The sequence below is a fragment of the Oncorhynchus gorbuscha genome, linkage group LG08 (genome assembly GCF_021184085.1).
Source record: "Oncorhynchus gorbuscha isolate QuinsamMale2020 ecotype Even-year linkage group LG08, OgorEven_v1.0, whole genome shotgun sequence".
In the NCBI taxonomy this organism is placed as follows: domain Eukaryota; kingdom Metazoa; phylum Chordata; class Actinopteri; order Salmoniformes; family Salmonidae; genus Oncorhynchus; species Oncorhynchus gorbuscha.
Genome location: NC_060180.1, coordinates 55,831,839 through 55,846,122, shown reverse-complemented (window position 1 = coordinate 55,846,122; position 14,284 = coordinate 55,831,839). Strand labels below are relative to the sequence as shown.

General features: G+C 44.0%; 1 protein-coding gene across 2 annotated transcripts in view; it reads left to right on the top strand.

Moving 5' to 3' along the window:
* b4galt2 (UDP-Gal:betaGlcNAc beta 1,4- galactosyltransferase, polypeptide 2) overlaps window positions 1-14,284 on the top strand; it is a 151,563-nt gene that overhangs the window by 86,207 nt on the left and 51,072 nt on the right. For both annotated transcript variants that reach the window (XM_046359934.1, XM_046359935.1), the window contains exon 3: window positions 6,268-6,503. In XM_046359934.1, the coding sequence (XP_046215890.1) occupies window positions 6,268-6,503 (236 nt within the window). The remainder of the gene's footprint in view (window positions 1-6,267; window positions 6,504-14,284) is intronic.

The window sequence follows — 14,284 nt, the reverse complement described above, 5'->3', positions numbered from 1 at the left end:
CTCATGATATGAGAGAGTTGTGGTGGCGTTCACTCTGGGGTCCAGAGAAGACAAAGGAATGGTTTGTTGTTGCAGACAGATCATTAGAATGATAAGACCCGAGAGGTATACTACAAAGCAGGATCAATGAGTTAGCCAGCTAACTTTGATAAAAAAACAAAAATAACTACTGATTTTCTGGTTCATTATTAAGAGGGCTAAACATAAATATGTGTTTTTGGTTGTTGAATCAATTAGACGATGCCCATTTCAAGTTATTTCAGAATATTTAGTTAGCTGACTAACTCATTGATCCTGCTTTGCATTATATCCCTCCAAGTGTATTGTTGTTGTTGTGGCTCTAGATGGGCATTGCAGGTTCATAATTGCTTTTCATGGCTGTATCCCAAATAGCACCGTATTCCCTATATAGTGCACTACTTTTGACCAGAGCCCATAGGGAGTGCCATTTGGGATGCAGCCCGTGTCTTTTTATTTTTAGTGTCTTAGGTGTTATCATTTCAGAGCTGTGGATACTGTTTTCATTAGAGGCAACATGATGCTTCACCTTGCTGCAAATGTTTATTTTTACATACACAGTTTGCTTTTAGTGTTTGGTAGTTATTAGGATCCCCAATTAGCCGCTGCCTCAGTAGCGGCTACTCTTCCTGGGCTCCAAAAAGGAATCAAAACACAACAAATAAAATCATGTATCACATATAATACAATACATAATACAATGCAAAATACCTGTGTCTCTTCACAGTCCCCGTCATGCTGTAAGTTATATATATATATATTTTTGCATTTTACCCCCTTTTTCATGATATCCAATTATGATCTTGTCTCAATCCTGCAAATCCCCAACAGGCTCGGGAGAGGCGAAGGTCAGGTCATGCGAAACATGGCCCGCCAAACCGCACTTCTTAACACCCGTCCGCTTAACCCGGAAGCCAGTTGCAACAATGTTTCGGAGGAAACACCGTCCAACTGAAGCCCAGCCCACCACAAGGAGTCACTAGAGCGCGATGAGCCAAGTAAAGCCTCCAGTGGCCAAACCCTTCCCTTACTACACTAAGCCAATTGGAAACACCGTCCAACTGAAGCCCAGCCCACCACCACAAGGAGTCACTAGAGCGCGATGAGCCAAGTAAAGCCTACCCTGGCCAAACCCTAACCCTGGCCAATTGTGCGCCGCTCTATGGGACTCGCAATCACGGCCGGTTGTGATACAGCCTGGAGTCGAACCAGGGTCTGGAATGATGTGTCTAGCACTGAGATGCAGTGCCGTAGACCTCTGCACCACTCTGGAGCCATGCAGTGCCTTAGACCTCTGCACCACTCTGGAGCCATGCAGTGTCTTAGACCGCTGCACCACTCTGGAGCCATGCAGTGCCTTAGACCTCTGCACCACTCTGGAGCCATGCAGTGTCTTAGACCGCTGCACCACTCGGGGAGGCCTCTGTAAGGTGTTCTTTTATATGTTTCTTGAATCTGGTTTTATTGCCATCTTGAATTACCTGGGGTAGCAGAGTTCCATGTGGTCAACACTGTGCATTTCCCAGCCTCCGTTTTGGACCTGGGGACTGTGAAGAGACCTCTGGTTGCATGCTTTCCCCTCAATAGGCAGAAAATATTTGGCATGGGCCCTCAGATCCTCAAAACGTTCTACAGCTGCACCATTGAGAGCATCTTGACTGGCTGCATCACCGCTTGGTATGGCAACTGCTTGGCATACCAAGCAGTTTGCTTTTAGTATTTAGTAATTATTTGGATCCTCAATTAGCTGCTGCAGAGGCAGCGGCTACGCTTCCTGGGCTCCAAACAGGAATCAAAACACAACAAAGACTTGCAAGACACTTCAGAGGGTAGTGCGTACGGCCCAGTACATCACTGGAACCGAGCTCCCTGGCATCCAGGACCTCTATACCAGACAGTGTCAGAGGAAGGCCTTAAAAATGGTCAGACTCCAGCCATAGACCGTTCTCTCTGCTACCATACGGCAAGCGGTACTGATGCACAGAGTCTGGAACCAACAGGACCCTGAACAGTTTCTATCCCCAAGCCATAAGACTACTAAATAAATAATTAACCAAATTGCTGCCTGGACTGTCTGCATTGACTCTCTTTGCATGAACTCTTTTAACTCATCACATATGATGCTGCTACTGTTATCTATCGTGTTTCCAAGTCACTTTACCCCTACCTGTAATATGTACATATTTACGTCAATTATCTCGTACCCCTGCACATCGACATGGTACGGGTACCCTGTGCATATAGCCAAGTTAGAGTTACTCTTTGTGTATTTATTCCATGTGTTAATATTTTCTATCATTTTCTCTCTGCATTGTTGGAAAAGGACCCGTAAGTAAGCATTTCACTGTTAATCTAAACCTGTTGTTTACAAAGCATGTGACAAATAACATTTGATTTGATTAGATGTCTTGTGTGGTACCGATGAGTGTCCGCACTGTGTTCCAACTGCTTGAACCGACAGATTGGTACCTTCAACACATCAACACCTTGCACAAAGACCAATAGTGATGCGGTCCATCTCTCCTCAACTTTGAGCCAGGAGAGATTGACATGCATGTTATTGACATTCACCTTCAGTGAACATCTAAGTGCAATACATGCTGCTCTGTTCTGGACCAACTTCAATTTGCCTATGTCCTTATTTTCCGCACCTGACCACACAACTGGGCAGTAATCCAGGTATGACAAAACAAGGAACTGGAGGAACTGTCTTGTTGACTGAGATGGCAAGAAAGCAGAGAAATGCCTCATCATGGGCAGAACTCTTCCCATTTTAGCAACCATTGAGTCTTTATGGTTTGGTCATGACAGCTTGCTATCTAGGGTTACACCCAGCAGTTTAGTCTACTCAACTTGCTCAATCGCCATATGAGGTTTAGAGTTCATCGTGTGATTTGTCCCCATTTTTATTTTAGATACGCTACATGTCTAAGAGTAGGTGTACACCCCTTCAAATGACTGGATTTTGATATTCCAGCCACACCCGTTGCTGACAGGTGTATAAAATCGAGCACACAGCCATGCAATCGCCATCGACAAACATTGGTGTTAGAATGGCCCATACTGAAGAGCTCAGTGACTTTCAACGTGGCACCGTCATAGGATGCCACCTTTCCAACAAGTCAGTTCGTCAAAACTTTGCCCTACTAGAGATACACCGGTCAACTGTAAGTGCTGTTATTGTGAAGTGGAAACGTCTACTAGCAACAACGGCTCAGCCGCAAAGTGGTAGGCCACAAAACCTCACAGAATGGGACCGTCGAGTGCAGAAGCACGTAGTGCCTAAAAATTGTCTGTCCTCGGTTGCAACACTCACTACCGAGTTCCAAACTACATCTGTAAACAACATCAGCACAAGAACTAGTCATTGGGAGCTTCATGAAAAGTGTTTCTGTGGCCGAGTAGTTGATCACCATACGCAATGCCAAACGTCGGCTGGAGAGGTGTAAAGCTCGCCGCAATTGGACTCTAGAGCAGTGGAAACGCTTTCTTTGGAGGGATGAATCACGCTTCACAATCTGGCAGTCCGACTGACGAATTTGTGTTTGGCTGATGACAGGAGAACGCTACTGGCTAGGCCCCTTAGTTCCAGTGAAGGGAAATCTTAACCAACAGCATATTGACATTACAGACCATTCTATGTTTCCAACTTTGTGGCAACAGTTTAGGGAAGGCCCTTTCCTGTTTCAGCATGACAATGCCCCCGTGCACAAAGCGAGGTCTATACAGAAATTGTTTGTTGAGATCGGTGTGGAAAAACTTGACTGGCCTGCACAGAGCCCTGACCTCAACCCCATCGAATACCTTGAATTGGAATGCAGAATGCGAGCCAGGCCTAATCGCCCAACATCAGTGCCTGACCTCGCTAATGCTCTTGTGGCTGAATGGAGACAAGTCCCCACAGCAATGTTCCAACATCTAGTGAAAATCATTCCAAGAAAAGTGGAGGCTGTTATAGCAGCAACGGGGGGACCAACTCCATATTAATGTCCATGATTTTGGAATGAGATGTTCAACAAGCAGGGGTCCCCATACTTTTGGCCATGTCGTGTATTTATCATCAGCCTATTGCTAGTTACCCATTCTAAAACTGACTGGAGCTCTAAGTTAAGGGTGTTAGTTATGCATTTTACTGTTGAAGTGTATACAGTTGAGTCGTCAGCATACATAGACACACAGGGTTTATTGAAGGTCAGTGGAAGGTCATTAATAAAAACAGCAAACAATAATGACCCAAGCCGGCTGCCCTGCGGTACACCACACTCAACCAAATTTGCATTGGAGAGGCTTTCCTTAAAGATAACCCTCTGTGTTCTATTAGATAGGTAACTCTCAATCTATGATAAGGCAAAGGATGTAAATCCATAAAACCTACAGTTGAAGTCGGAAGTTTGCATACACCTTAGCCAAATGCATTTAAACTCAGTTTTTCACAATTCCTGACATTTACCCTCCTTAGGTCAGTTAGGTTCACCACTTTATTTTAAGAATGTGAAATGTCAAAATAATAGTAGAGTGATTTATTTCAGCTTTTCTTTCATCACATTCCCAGTGGGAAGTTTACACACACTCAATTAGTATCTGGTAGCATTACCTTTAAATTGTTTAACTTGGGTCAAACGTTTTGGGGAGCCTTCCACAAGCTTCCCACAATAAGTTGGGTGAATTTTGGCCGATTCCTACTGACAGAGCTGATGTAACTGAGTCAGGTTTGTAGGCCTCTGTGCTCACACATGCTTTTTCAGATCTGCCCATACATTTTCTATAGGATCGAGGTCAGGGCTTTTTTTGTTGGCCACTCCAATACCTTGACTTTGTTGTCCTTAAGCCATTTTGCCACAACTTTGGAAGTATGCTTAGGGTCGTGGTCCATTTGGAAGACCAATTTGCGACCAAGCTTTAACTTCCTGACTGATGTCTTGAGATGTTGCTTCAATATATCCACATAATTGCCCTCCCTCATGATGCCATCTATTTTGTGAAGTGCACCAGTCCCTCCTGCAGCAAAGCACCCCCACAACATGATGCTGCCACCGCCGTGCTTCGCAGTTGGGATGTTGTTCTTGTCACGTTCTGACCTTAGTTCTTTAATTATGTCTTTGGTTTTAGTATGGTCAGGGCGTGAGTTGGGTGGATTGTAATTTTCTCTATTGATTTGAGATTGCTGTGTTCGGCCTGGTATGGTTCTCAATCCGAGGCAGCTGTCAATCATTGTCCCTGATTGAGAATCATACTTAAGGAGCCTGGTTTCACTTTTGAGTTGTGGGTGTTTATTTTCCGTGTTAGTGTTGGTGCCACACGGAACTGTTTCGGTTTGATTACTTCACCTTTATTGTTTTGTTCAGTGTTTTGTTCATTACTTTATTTAAAAAACATGAGCACTTACCATGCAGCACTTTGGTCCTCACCTTCTTCCACCACAGACAATCGTTACAGTTCTTCCCAAGTTGTATGACGGCTGCGTGGTCCCATGGTGTTTATACTTGCGTACTATTGTTTGTACAGATGAACGTGGTACCTTCAGGCATTTGGAAATTGCTCCCAAGGATGAACCAGACTTGTGGAGGTCTACAATTTTTTTCTGAGGTCTTGGCTGATTTATTTTCATTTTCCCATGATGTCAAGCAAAGAGGCACTGAGTTTGAAGGTAGGCCTTAAAATACATCCACAGGTACACCTCCAGTTGACTCAAACGATGTCAATTAGGCTATCAGAAGCTTCTAAAGCCATGACAATTTCTGGATTTTCCCAAGCTGTTTAAAGGCACAGTCAACTTAGTGTATGTAAACGTCTGACCCACTGGAATTATGATACAGTGAATTATAAGTGAAATAATCTGCCTGCAAACAATTGTTGGAAATATTACTTGTGTCATGCACAAAGTAGATGTCCTAACCGACTTGCTAAAACTATAGTTTGCTAACAATAAATGTTTGGAGTGGTTGAAAAACGAGTTTTCATGACTTCAACCTAAGTGTATGTAAACTTCTGAATTGAACTGTATGTGTTTTCAGCAATATGTTATAATCAATGATATCAAATGCCGCACTAAAGTCTAACAAAACCAGAATCATCAATAATTTGTGTCAGCTATAAGCATGCTGAAAGTTTGTTGTTACTTTGTTTACTGTCAAATAACATTGTATTTGGTCAAACACAATTTCTTCTAAAAGTTTGCTAAGCACATGCTGATTGGTTGGCTGGTTGGCTGCTCTGATGTTGACCATGTATTCCCCTTTCCCTCTGCAGTGGGCCGCCTCCTCATCGAGTTTGCCTCCCAGATGACAATGGAACGAGTGCAGAAGGAGAATCCAAACGTGACGGAGGGGGGCAAGTACACCCCACCGGACTGCCGTGCCAAACAGAAGGTGGCTATCATTATCCCGTTCAGACACAGAGACAACCACCTCAAGTACTGGCTGCACTACCTGCACCCCATCCTACGACGGCAGAAGATCGACTACGCCATCTATATCATCACCCAGGTCAGTGGAAAGCAGGTCTTCAGAAAAAACTGCCATTAGTCTGGCTGCTTTTATGTAGTATGTGGCCTTATACACTTGTTATACCATATAGCATGTCATTAAAGACTGACTCAGGATCAGCTGCCTCTAACCTGGACCTACCTTTTACCACAAATTGCTATTAGCCAAACAAGGAACTGAGTCCTGGAACAGTTTAAGGGACTTGATGTTAAACATGGAAGACCTCTGGCTATTGACTCTGTAACCAAAAGGTAGACAGATCTTTGAAATACCACTATGTACAAATATGAGATGAATTTGGCCTATAAGCCAATGCATTCTGCTTTTCCATACTTTATTGGGTGACATATTTACTCCCAAAGAGCTACACGAGGGTGCAAAGGAACATCTTATTAAGCATGATGATTCAGCTAGTTCTAATGGCCCAGCCCTTCCATGCCCACCCCTGTTCACCATGGGAGAATGGAAGTGTCCACAACAAGCCCCCACCACGTAGGTGGAGAATGCTGGGTAATGAGCTCTGATGTCTTCCGTCAGTCAGTCCTGTGGGTGCAGCGCGAAGTCTAATCACTCCCTCCATGGAACAGGCAGTTTTGCTCCGCCTGCTCAGCTCAACTTAGCTCAATGTGTCTCTTGTTGTATGTCCCATTCTATCATATCCTCTCCAGGACTACCCTGGCCGACGTTATTATCCATGTCAGAGACTTTGCCTTCTGTATCATTAATTCAGCGCTGGTGTTTGTTCTGCAATGGGAACTAAGAAGCGGACAATGGTGTGTGGTGTGTATGTGCGTGCGTGCGCACGTGTGTGTGAAATGCTTCTGTTTCCTCCTTTGATTTCCATCTGGTGTATTCTCCATGAATATCGACTGTAGTAAAAGTTTGGATGATGAGCAGAACAGGGTTCTTTTCACAGTTTTGTGTTTGTAGACCTGTAAATAACGGTGTCCTGCCTATTGGGCTTTGGACTAAATTTGAGGCATATCTTATCTAGCCTTATAAATGGAATTGCATATCACCATTTGAACTGTCAGATGCTTGAAGCACATATTATCATCCAATAAGCGTATTTATATGAAATATAACATCAGTTCCACGTGGAGTTCATTTCCATTAGAAACGATGACAGAGGATTGACTCACCACGACACCAAATGGCAGCCGCAGGGAATAGCCTTGATTTGTGTAAATTTTTTCTGTTAATTACATTAATTTGTTGGTAGTTGCATCTAATGGTTGTTCCTTTGTTATATACAGCCTATAACTACAATACATGTCCCCCCAAATGAGTGTTTTGTGATATATCTGACTTTGGTCTTTGTGCAACATCATTAGCATTGTAACTAGGGCTGTTACGGTGACCGTATTACCGCCACACTTGCGGTCACGAGGCATTGACCGCAGACAAATTCCATGTGACCGTTGAGTCACGGTAACTAGGTTTCTCCACATCAACACCAAACTAAAATGGTCCAAACACACCAAGGCAGTCGTGAAGAGGGCACGACAAAGCCTATTCCCCCTCAGGAAACTAAAAAGATTCGGCATGGGTCCTGAGATCCTCAAACGGTTCTACAGCTACAACATCGAGAGCATCCTGACTGGTTGCATCACTGCCTGGTACGGCAATTGCTCGGCCTCTGACCGCAAGGCACTATAGAGGGTAGTGCGTACGGCCCAGTAAATCACTGGGGCTAAGCTGTCTGCCATCCAGGACCTCTACACCAGGCGGTGTCAGAGGAAGGCCCTAAAAATTGTCAAAGACGCCAGCCACCCCAGTCATAGACTGTTCTCTCTACTACCAGCAAGCGGTACCAGAGTGCCAAGTCTTGGACAAAAATGCTTCAACAGTTTTTAACCCCAAGCAATAAGTCTCCTGAACAGGTAATCAAATGGCCACCCGGACTATTCGCATTGTGTGCCCCCCCGAACCCCTCTTTTTACGCTGCTGCTGCTATGTTTATCATATATGCATAGTCACTTTAACTATACATTCATGCACATACTACCTCAATTGGGCCGACCAACCAGTGCTCCCGCACATTGACTCATTGGGCTATCTGCATTGTGTCCCACCCACCACCCGCCAACCCCCTCTTTTACGCTACTGCTCCTCTGTTCATCATATATGCATAGTCACTTTAACCATATCTACATGTACATACTACCTCAATCAGCCTGACTAACTGGTGTGTCTGTATGTAGCCTCACTACTTTTATAGCCTCGCTATAGCCTCACTACTGTATATAGCCTTTACTGTTGTTTTATTTATTTACCTATCTATTGTTCACCTAATACCTTTTTTTGCACTATTGGTTAGTGCCTGTAAGTAAACATTTCACTATAAGGCCTACTACACCTGTTGTATTTGGCGCACGTGACAAATAAACGTTGATTTGATTTATAAACCCATTTTGCGCAACATTTCAATAGGCTATGCAATTAAGTGAGAAAACAGAGTTTTGATGGCCTCTATTAAAAAGAGGATCCCATCAGCTTTCTATAGGCTAGGCCTACTATATTTATTTCTTAACTTTCCTAGTATGAAGCACATTGCTTCGCTTTAAAACCGGAGTAGCCTACCTGGCTGGCATGAAAATGAACCGCCTGAAAGTGTCCTCTATTTATCAGGTCAACCCAAGTGCAGAATGTGTTGAAGTAACAATGTTTATTACAGCAACAGGGGCAGGCAAAAGACAGGTCAAGTCAGGCAGGGGTCGATAATCCAGAGTAGTGGGGCCAAGGTAAAGCACGGCATGCAGGCGACAGGGTCAGGTCAGGCAGAGTTTGGTATTCCAGAGTAGGGACAACGGCACAGGATGGCAGGTAGGCTCAGAGGACAGGCAAGGGTCAAAACCAGGAGGACGAGAAAAAGAGAGACTGGGAAAAGCAGAAGCTGAGAAAACACTGGTTGACTTGAACAAACAAGACAAACTCACCCAGACAGACAGAAAACACAGGTAGAAATACCCTGGGGATAAGTGGAGAAGATGGGCAACACCTGGAGGGGGGTGGAGACAAGCATAAGGACATGTGGAACAGATCAGGGTGTGACAGTAGCCCCTGTCCTACCTGGACACATACCTGGTTGAGCGGGGTGTTGGCGTTGGAATTCAGAGATGAGGTCTAGGTCTAGGCAAGTCCGTTAAGAACAAATTCTTATTTACAATGACGGCCTTCCCCGGCCAAACCCGGCCAACGCTGGGCCAATTGTGCGCCGCCGTATGAGACTCCCAATCACGGCCGGATGTGATACAGCCTGGATTCAAACCAGGTACTGTAGTGACACCTCTTGCACTGAGATGCAGCGCCTTAGACCGCTGCACCACTTGGAAGCACATATATTAGTAGGCTATATGTAAAGACCAGAATAGTCAGATGGGTGAGAATATTATCAAGTGCTTGTCAAATTGTGAATGAGAGAATGATGAAGTGTGTGCAGCCTGCGCAAGAAACAGAGCAGAGCGCATGCCTTTCATGTGAAACATCATTAGAGTCACATCATACAGCCTTAGAATATATTAGAAATCAAAACATATAACCTCACGTTTGTATCACAACTAAGTTGTATAAATAACTCTAAATTAAGCATATAGGAGGACCTGTTTATTTGTTAACCACTCAACACAGAATAGCTGCATGTGCGCACTCCCTTGGGAAAAATACATGTCACAGGAATTATAAGCAAATCTTGCCTGCTAAATGAACTAGTGTAGCCCACAGCCATATGTCATAGCCAGATCAGTGCCTAACAGAAGGACGACTCAGAATATGCAATTCTGTTCTTCTGAAATTGGCAACATTTTCTTCATATCATGTTTCTTTAGACCTACCTAAAAATAAATGTATTTATTGTGATGGTGTAGGCTATATTAAATGGATTTATTAGACTTCTTATAATGTTGATATTCCAAAGGTCTGCATCAGTGGCTTGTAGGCTATGCATGGGAGCCGGAGAGGCTAAACTTGTTTATGTTAATTAACAGTCAATTACCGTGAGACTGGCAGTTATTTGCATGACAATCACAGGCTGACAAATGGTAATGACCGCCACAGCCCTAATTGTGACTAAGCTTAGTATTGAGCATTAGAGAGCTGTGAAATACTATGTCCATACTATACACCTACACATCATGGCGGTTTTATTTCCCCAGGTTAACTCTCTCCGTGTGGCTCAGTCAGATAGTGAGTGGTGCTCTATAATTGTTGCTATAATAGGAGCTTCACACTGTGGCTGCAGTGGGATCTACTCCCTCCCAAAACAACACAACCAGAGAAGGGAGAGAAGCCTTTTCAATCAAAAAGTCACCAAGAGAACAGAGAGACCAGGTCTAGAAGAGATGAGATTTTGATGCAGTAGTCCCATCCACACCTTTTTGGTGCTGCTGTATCTTCCCCCCCTCTCCTCTCTCGGAAGAGGACACTTAATCTATCATGCTCACCAGAGTGTTATATAATTGTAAGTTGGAGCATTTTACTCAGAGCTGTGGGGAGGAAGTTAGGGAGAAAGACGTGATCATTTCCCAGTTTATTCATGCTTGCAGATAATGTCTGCCATGTCCTGTAAACTCAACGCCACGATTTACAATGGAGTTGAGTAGCGACGAGTGTGGGCGGACTGGAGCTCCGACGTCTATTCGTTGGGTGCTAAAATATGCCGTTTTTTTATTAACAAAACAAAAATGACTCGCGGCTGAACTCCATTGTATATCGTAGAGTTGAGTTTAATCAGCTACGATGTTCTATAACCCATCTATTGAGTGAAATGAGTCAGAGAGACAGACATATAGCTTCTCCACCCGCCATACCCCAGGCCAGCAGCATCAGTACTAACCTGCTGTGTTGCTCAGTAGAAGAGAGATCTACTCTGCTCCTGATCTGATTCTGAACATGTGAACCCTTCCAGGAGATACACAGACACAGGTAAAAGCGCCATTGGGGTTAGAGTGGTGCAGCAAAGTGCTTCAACTCCATTACTGTGCAATGAGCTTAGGGATGTGGTGGCTTGATGGCATCATATGCGACCTAAATTGACCAGTGGGAAAACCAATGTCAGACGGGGATACATGTCCCTCCGAGTGGACTTCTACCTGATCTCAGATAGAGACTCGGTAGTCTATTCATACATTACCAAGGACAGCCAGCAATAAGGCATGTTATGTTCTGCGTGGGCGTGGTGCTGGAGGTCTGAGTCTACTGTATCTGCTGCAGATGTTTGCTTGTCGCCCCATTATGCTTGGAAGGAGGCCCAGACTAGGGGACAACAAAAAAAGAAGACACATAGCTGGCTATGCTATCCATTATCAACAGAATTGTAATTGATAAACTAATTAGAAACACTTCACGGTTGGTCTAGAGGAGCAGTGAAATGATTCCTGGAAACCTGTAAGCAGTGAAATGATTCCTGGAAACCTGTAAGCAGTGAAATGATTCCTGGAAACCTGTAAGCAGTGAAATGATTCCTGGAAACCTGTAAGCAGTGCTGTCTGGTTGGGATGTATGTGAGAGTGAGAGTGAAGGCGTCCGCATGCTTCCCAGCCGAAACAGTTTGGAAGAGTTTGTGCATACTGTGTATTATGACGACAATTTGTGACGTGTTTGTTCATTTTGGACTTCGGTAAGCGTTTTTTACGGTTGTTCAGACAAGCAATAACCTGAAGTCTATGCCCCTCCGTTGGTGATTGGTCAACAGTAGAGATTCTTCAATGAAGTCTGTTGTCATTCAATGAGAGATGACTCGTTTTCATGCAAAAAGATGTTATGAGAAATTCTGCACCAAACATCTTAGTTAGATGTAAAATTGCTGGACTAAGATCTTGGTAAAAAGGTCAACATTAATGTCAGATTTATTGAGTTATCTTCGATTAATTCGGACAATTATGAGGAAGTATACTGACTATGGCATCTCAAAATGGACAAACAGTTCTATTGCTGATTTTCACCTGAAGGTCTTTTAAGGGTGTATGCGAGCACACATGTTCGGTTCGTGTTCATATGTGTGTGAGGGTCAGATTATGCTACTTGTCCTAGTCGTGACATGGAGATGGCTTTGAGCCTTGGACAGAGGTCTTATGAGATACATTTGAATACTTGTATTAGAAGTCAGTTAAATGATATCATTCAATTCCCCACCTCCATAGACAGCATGGTCCCCATGGTGCTTCAGTCTCAGTCTGTACTTTAACTAACAGCATGGTTTGCAAATAATCAAATCAAATGTATTTATATAGCCCTTCTTACATCAGCTGATATCTCAAAATGCTGTACAGAAACCCAGCCTAAAACCCCAAACAGCAAGCAATGCAGGTGTAGAAGCACGGTGGCTAGGGAAAACTCCCTAGAAAGGCCAAAACCTAGCAGAAACCTAGAGAGGAACCAGGCTATGAGGGGTGGCCAGTCCTAATCTGGCGATGCCAGGTAGAGATTATAACAGAATAAGGCCAAGATGTTCAAATGTTCATAAATGACCAGCATGGTCAAATAATAATAATCACAGTAGTTGTCGAGGGTGCAGCAAGTCAGCACCTCAGGAGTAAATGTCAGTTGGCTTTTCATAGCCGATCATTAAGAGTATCTCTACCGCTCCTGCTGTCTCTAGAGAGTTGAAAACAGCAGGTAGCACGTCCGGTGAACAGGTCAGGGTTCCATAGCTGCAGGCAGAACAGTTGAAACTGGAGCAGCAGCACGGCCAGGTGGGCTGGGGACAGCAAGGAGTCATCATGCCAGATAGTCCTGAGGCATAGCCCTCGGGCTCAGGTCCTCCGAGAGAGAAAGAGAGAATTAGAGAGAGCATACTTAAATTCACACAGGACACAGGATAAGACAGGAGAAGTGCTCCAGATATAACAAACTGACCCTAGACCCCCGACACAAACTATTGCAGCATAAATACTGGAGGCTGAGACAGGAGGGGTCAGGAGACACTGTGGCCCCATCTGATGAAACGATATAACCCCACCCACTTTGCCAAAGCACAGCCCCCACACCACTGGAGGGATATCTTCAACCACCAACTTACCATCCTGAGACAAGGCCGAGTATAGCCCACAAAGATCTCTGCCATGGCACAACCCAAGGGGGTTGTAATGGTTCATAGTATAATCACACAAAGTACTGCAATTTGCTGAGGGCTTTATGTATGCTGCCCTCTATGTTATCTAAGCTGAGGCTATAGCCTATACTCCTCATGATTATCAACACATGACATGGTTATCTCTCACATCTGAAATAGTAAGGTCTTCAGAGGCAGATTACTTAGTATCAGTTTCATAATTAAATGGAGCTTTATGTGACCTACACTTAGTGTACAAAACATTAAGAAGACCTTCCTAATATTTGGGCTGGGTGTCCTTTGGGTGGTGGACCATTCTTGATACACACAAGAAAATGCTGAGTGTGAAAAATCCAGCAACGTTGCACTTCATGACTCACTCAAACCGGTGCGCCTTGCACCTACTACCATACCCCGTTCAAAGGCACTTAAATATTTTATCTTGCCCCTTCACCCTCTGAATGGCACACATACACAATCCCTGTTTCAATTGTCTTAAGGCTTAAAAATCCTTCTTCAACCTATTTCCTCCCCTTCATCTACACTGATTTAATTGGATTTAACTGGTGACATCAATAAGGGACCATACCTTTCACCTGGAGGAGAGAGTTCCTAATGTTTTGTACACTTATTGCAGATTTTTATTTTTTACGTTTCGTCCATAATGTTGCTTGCTCGGTGCTTAGGCTATTAGTAGGCTACATGAAAAGTGCAATACTGTTAAAATAAC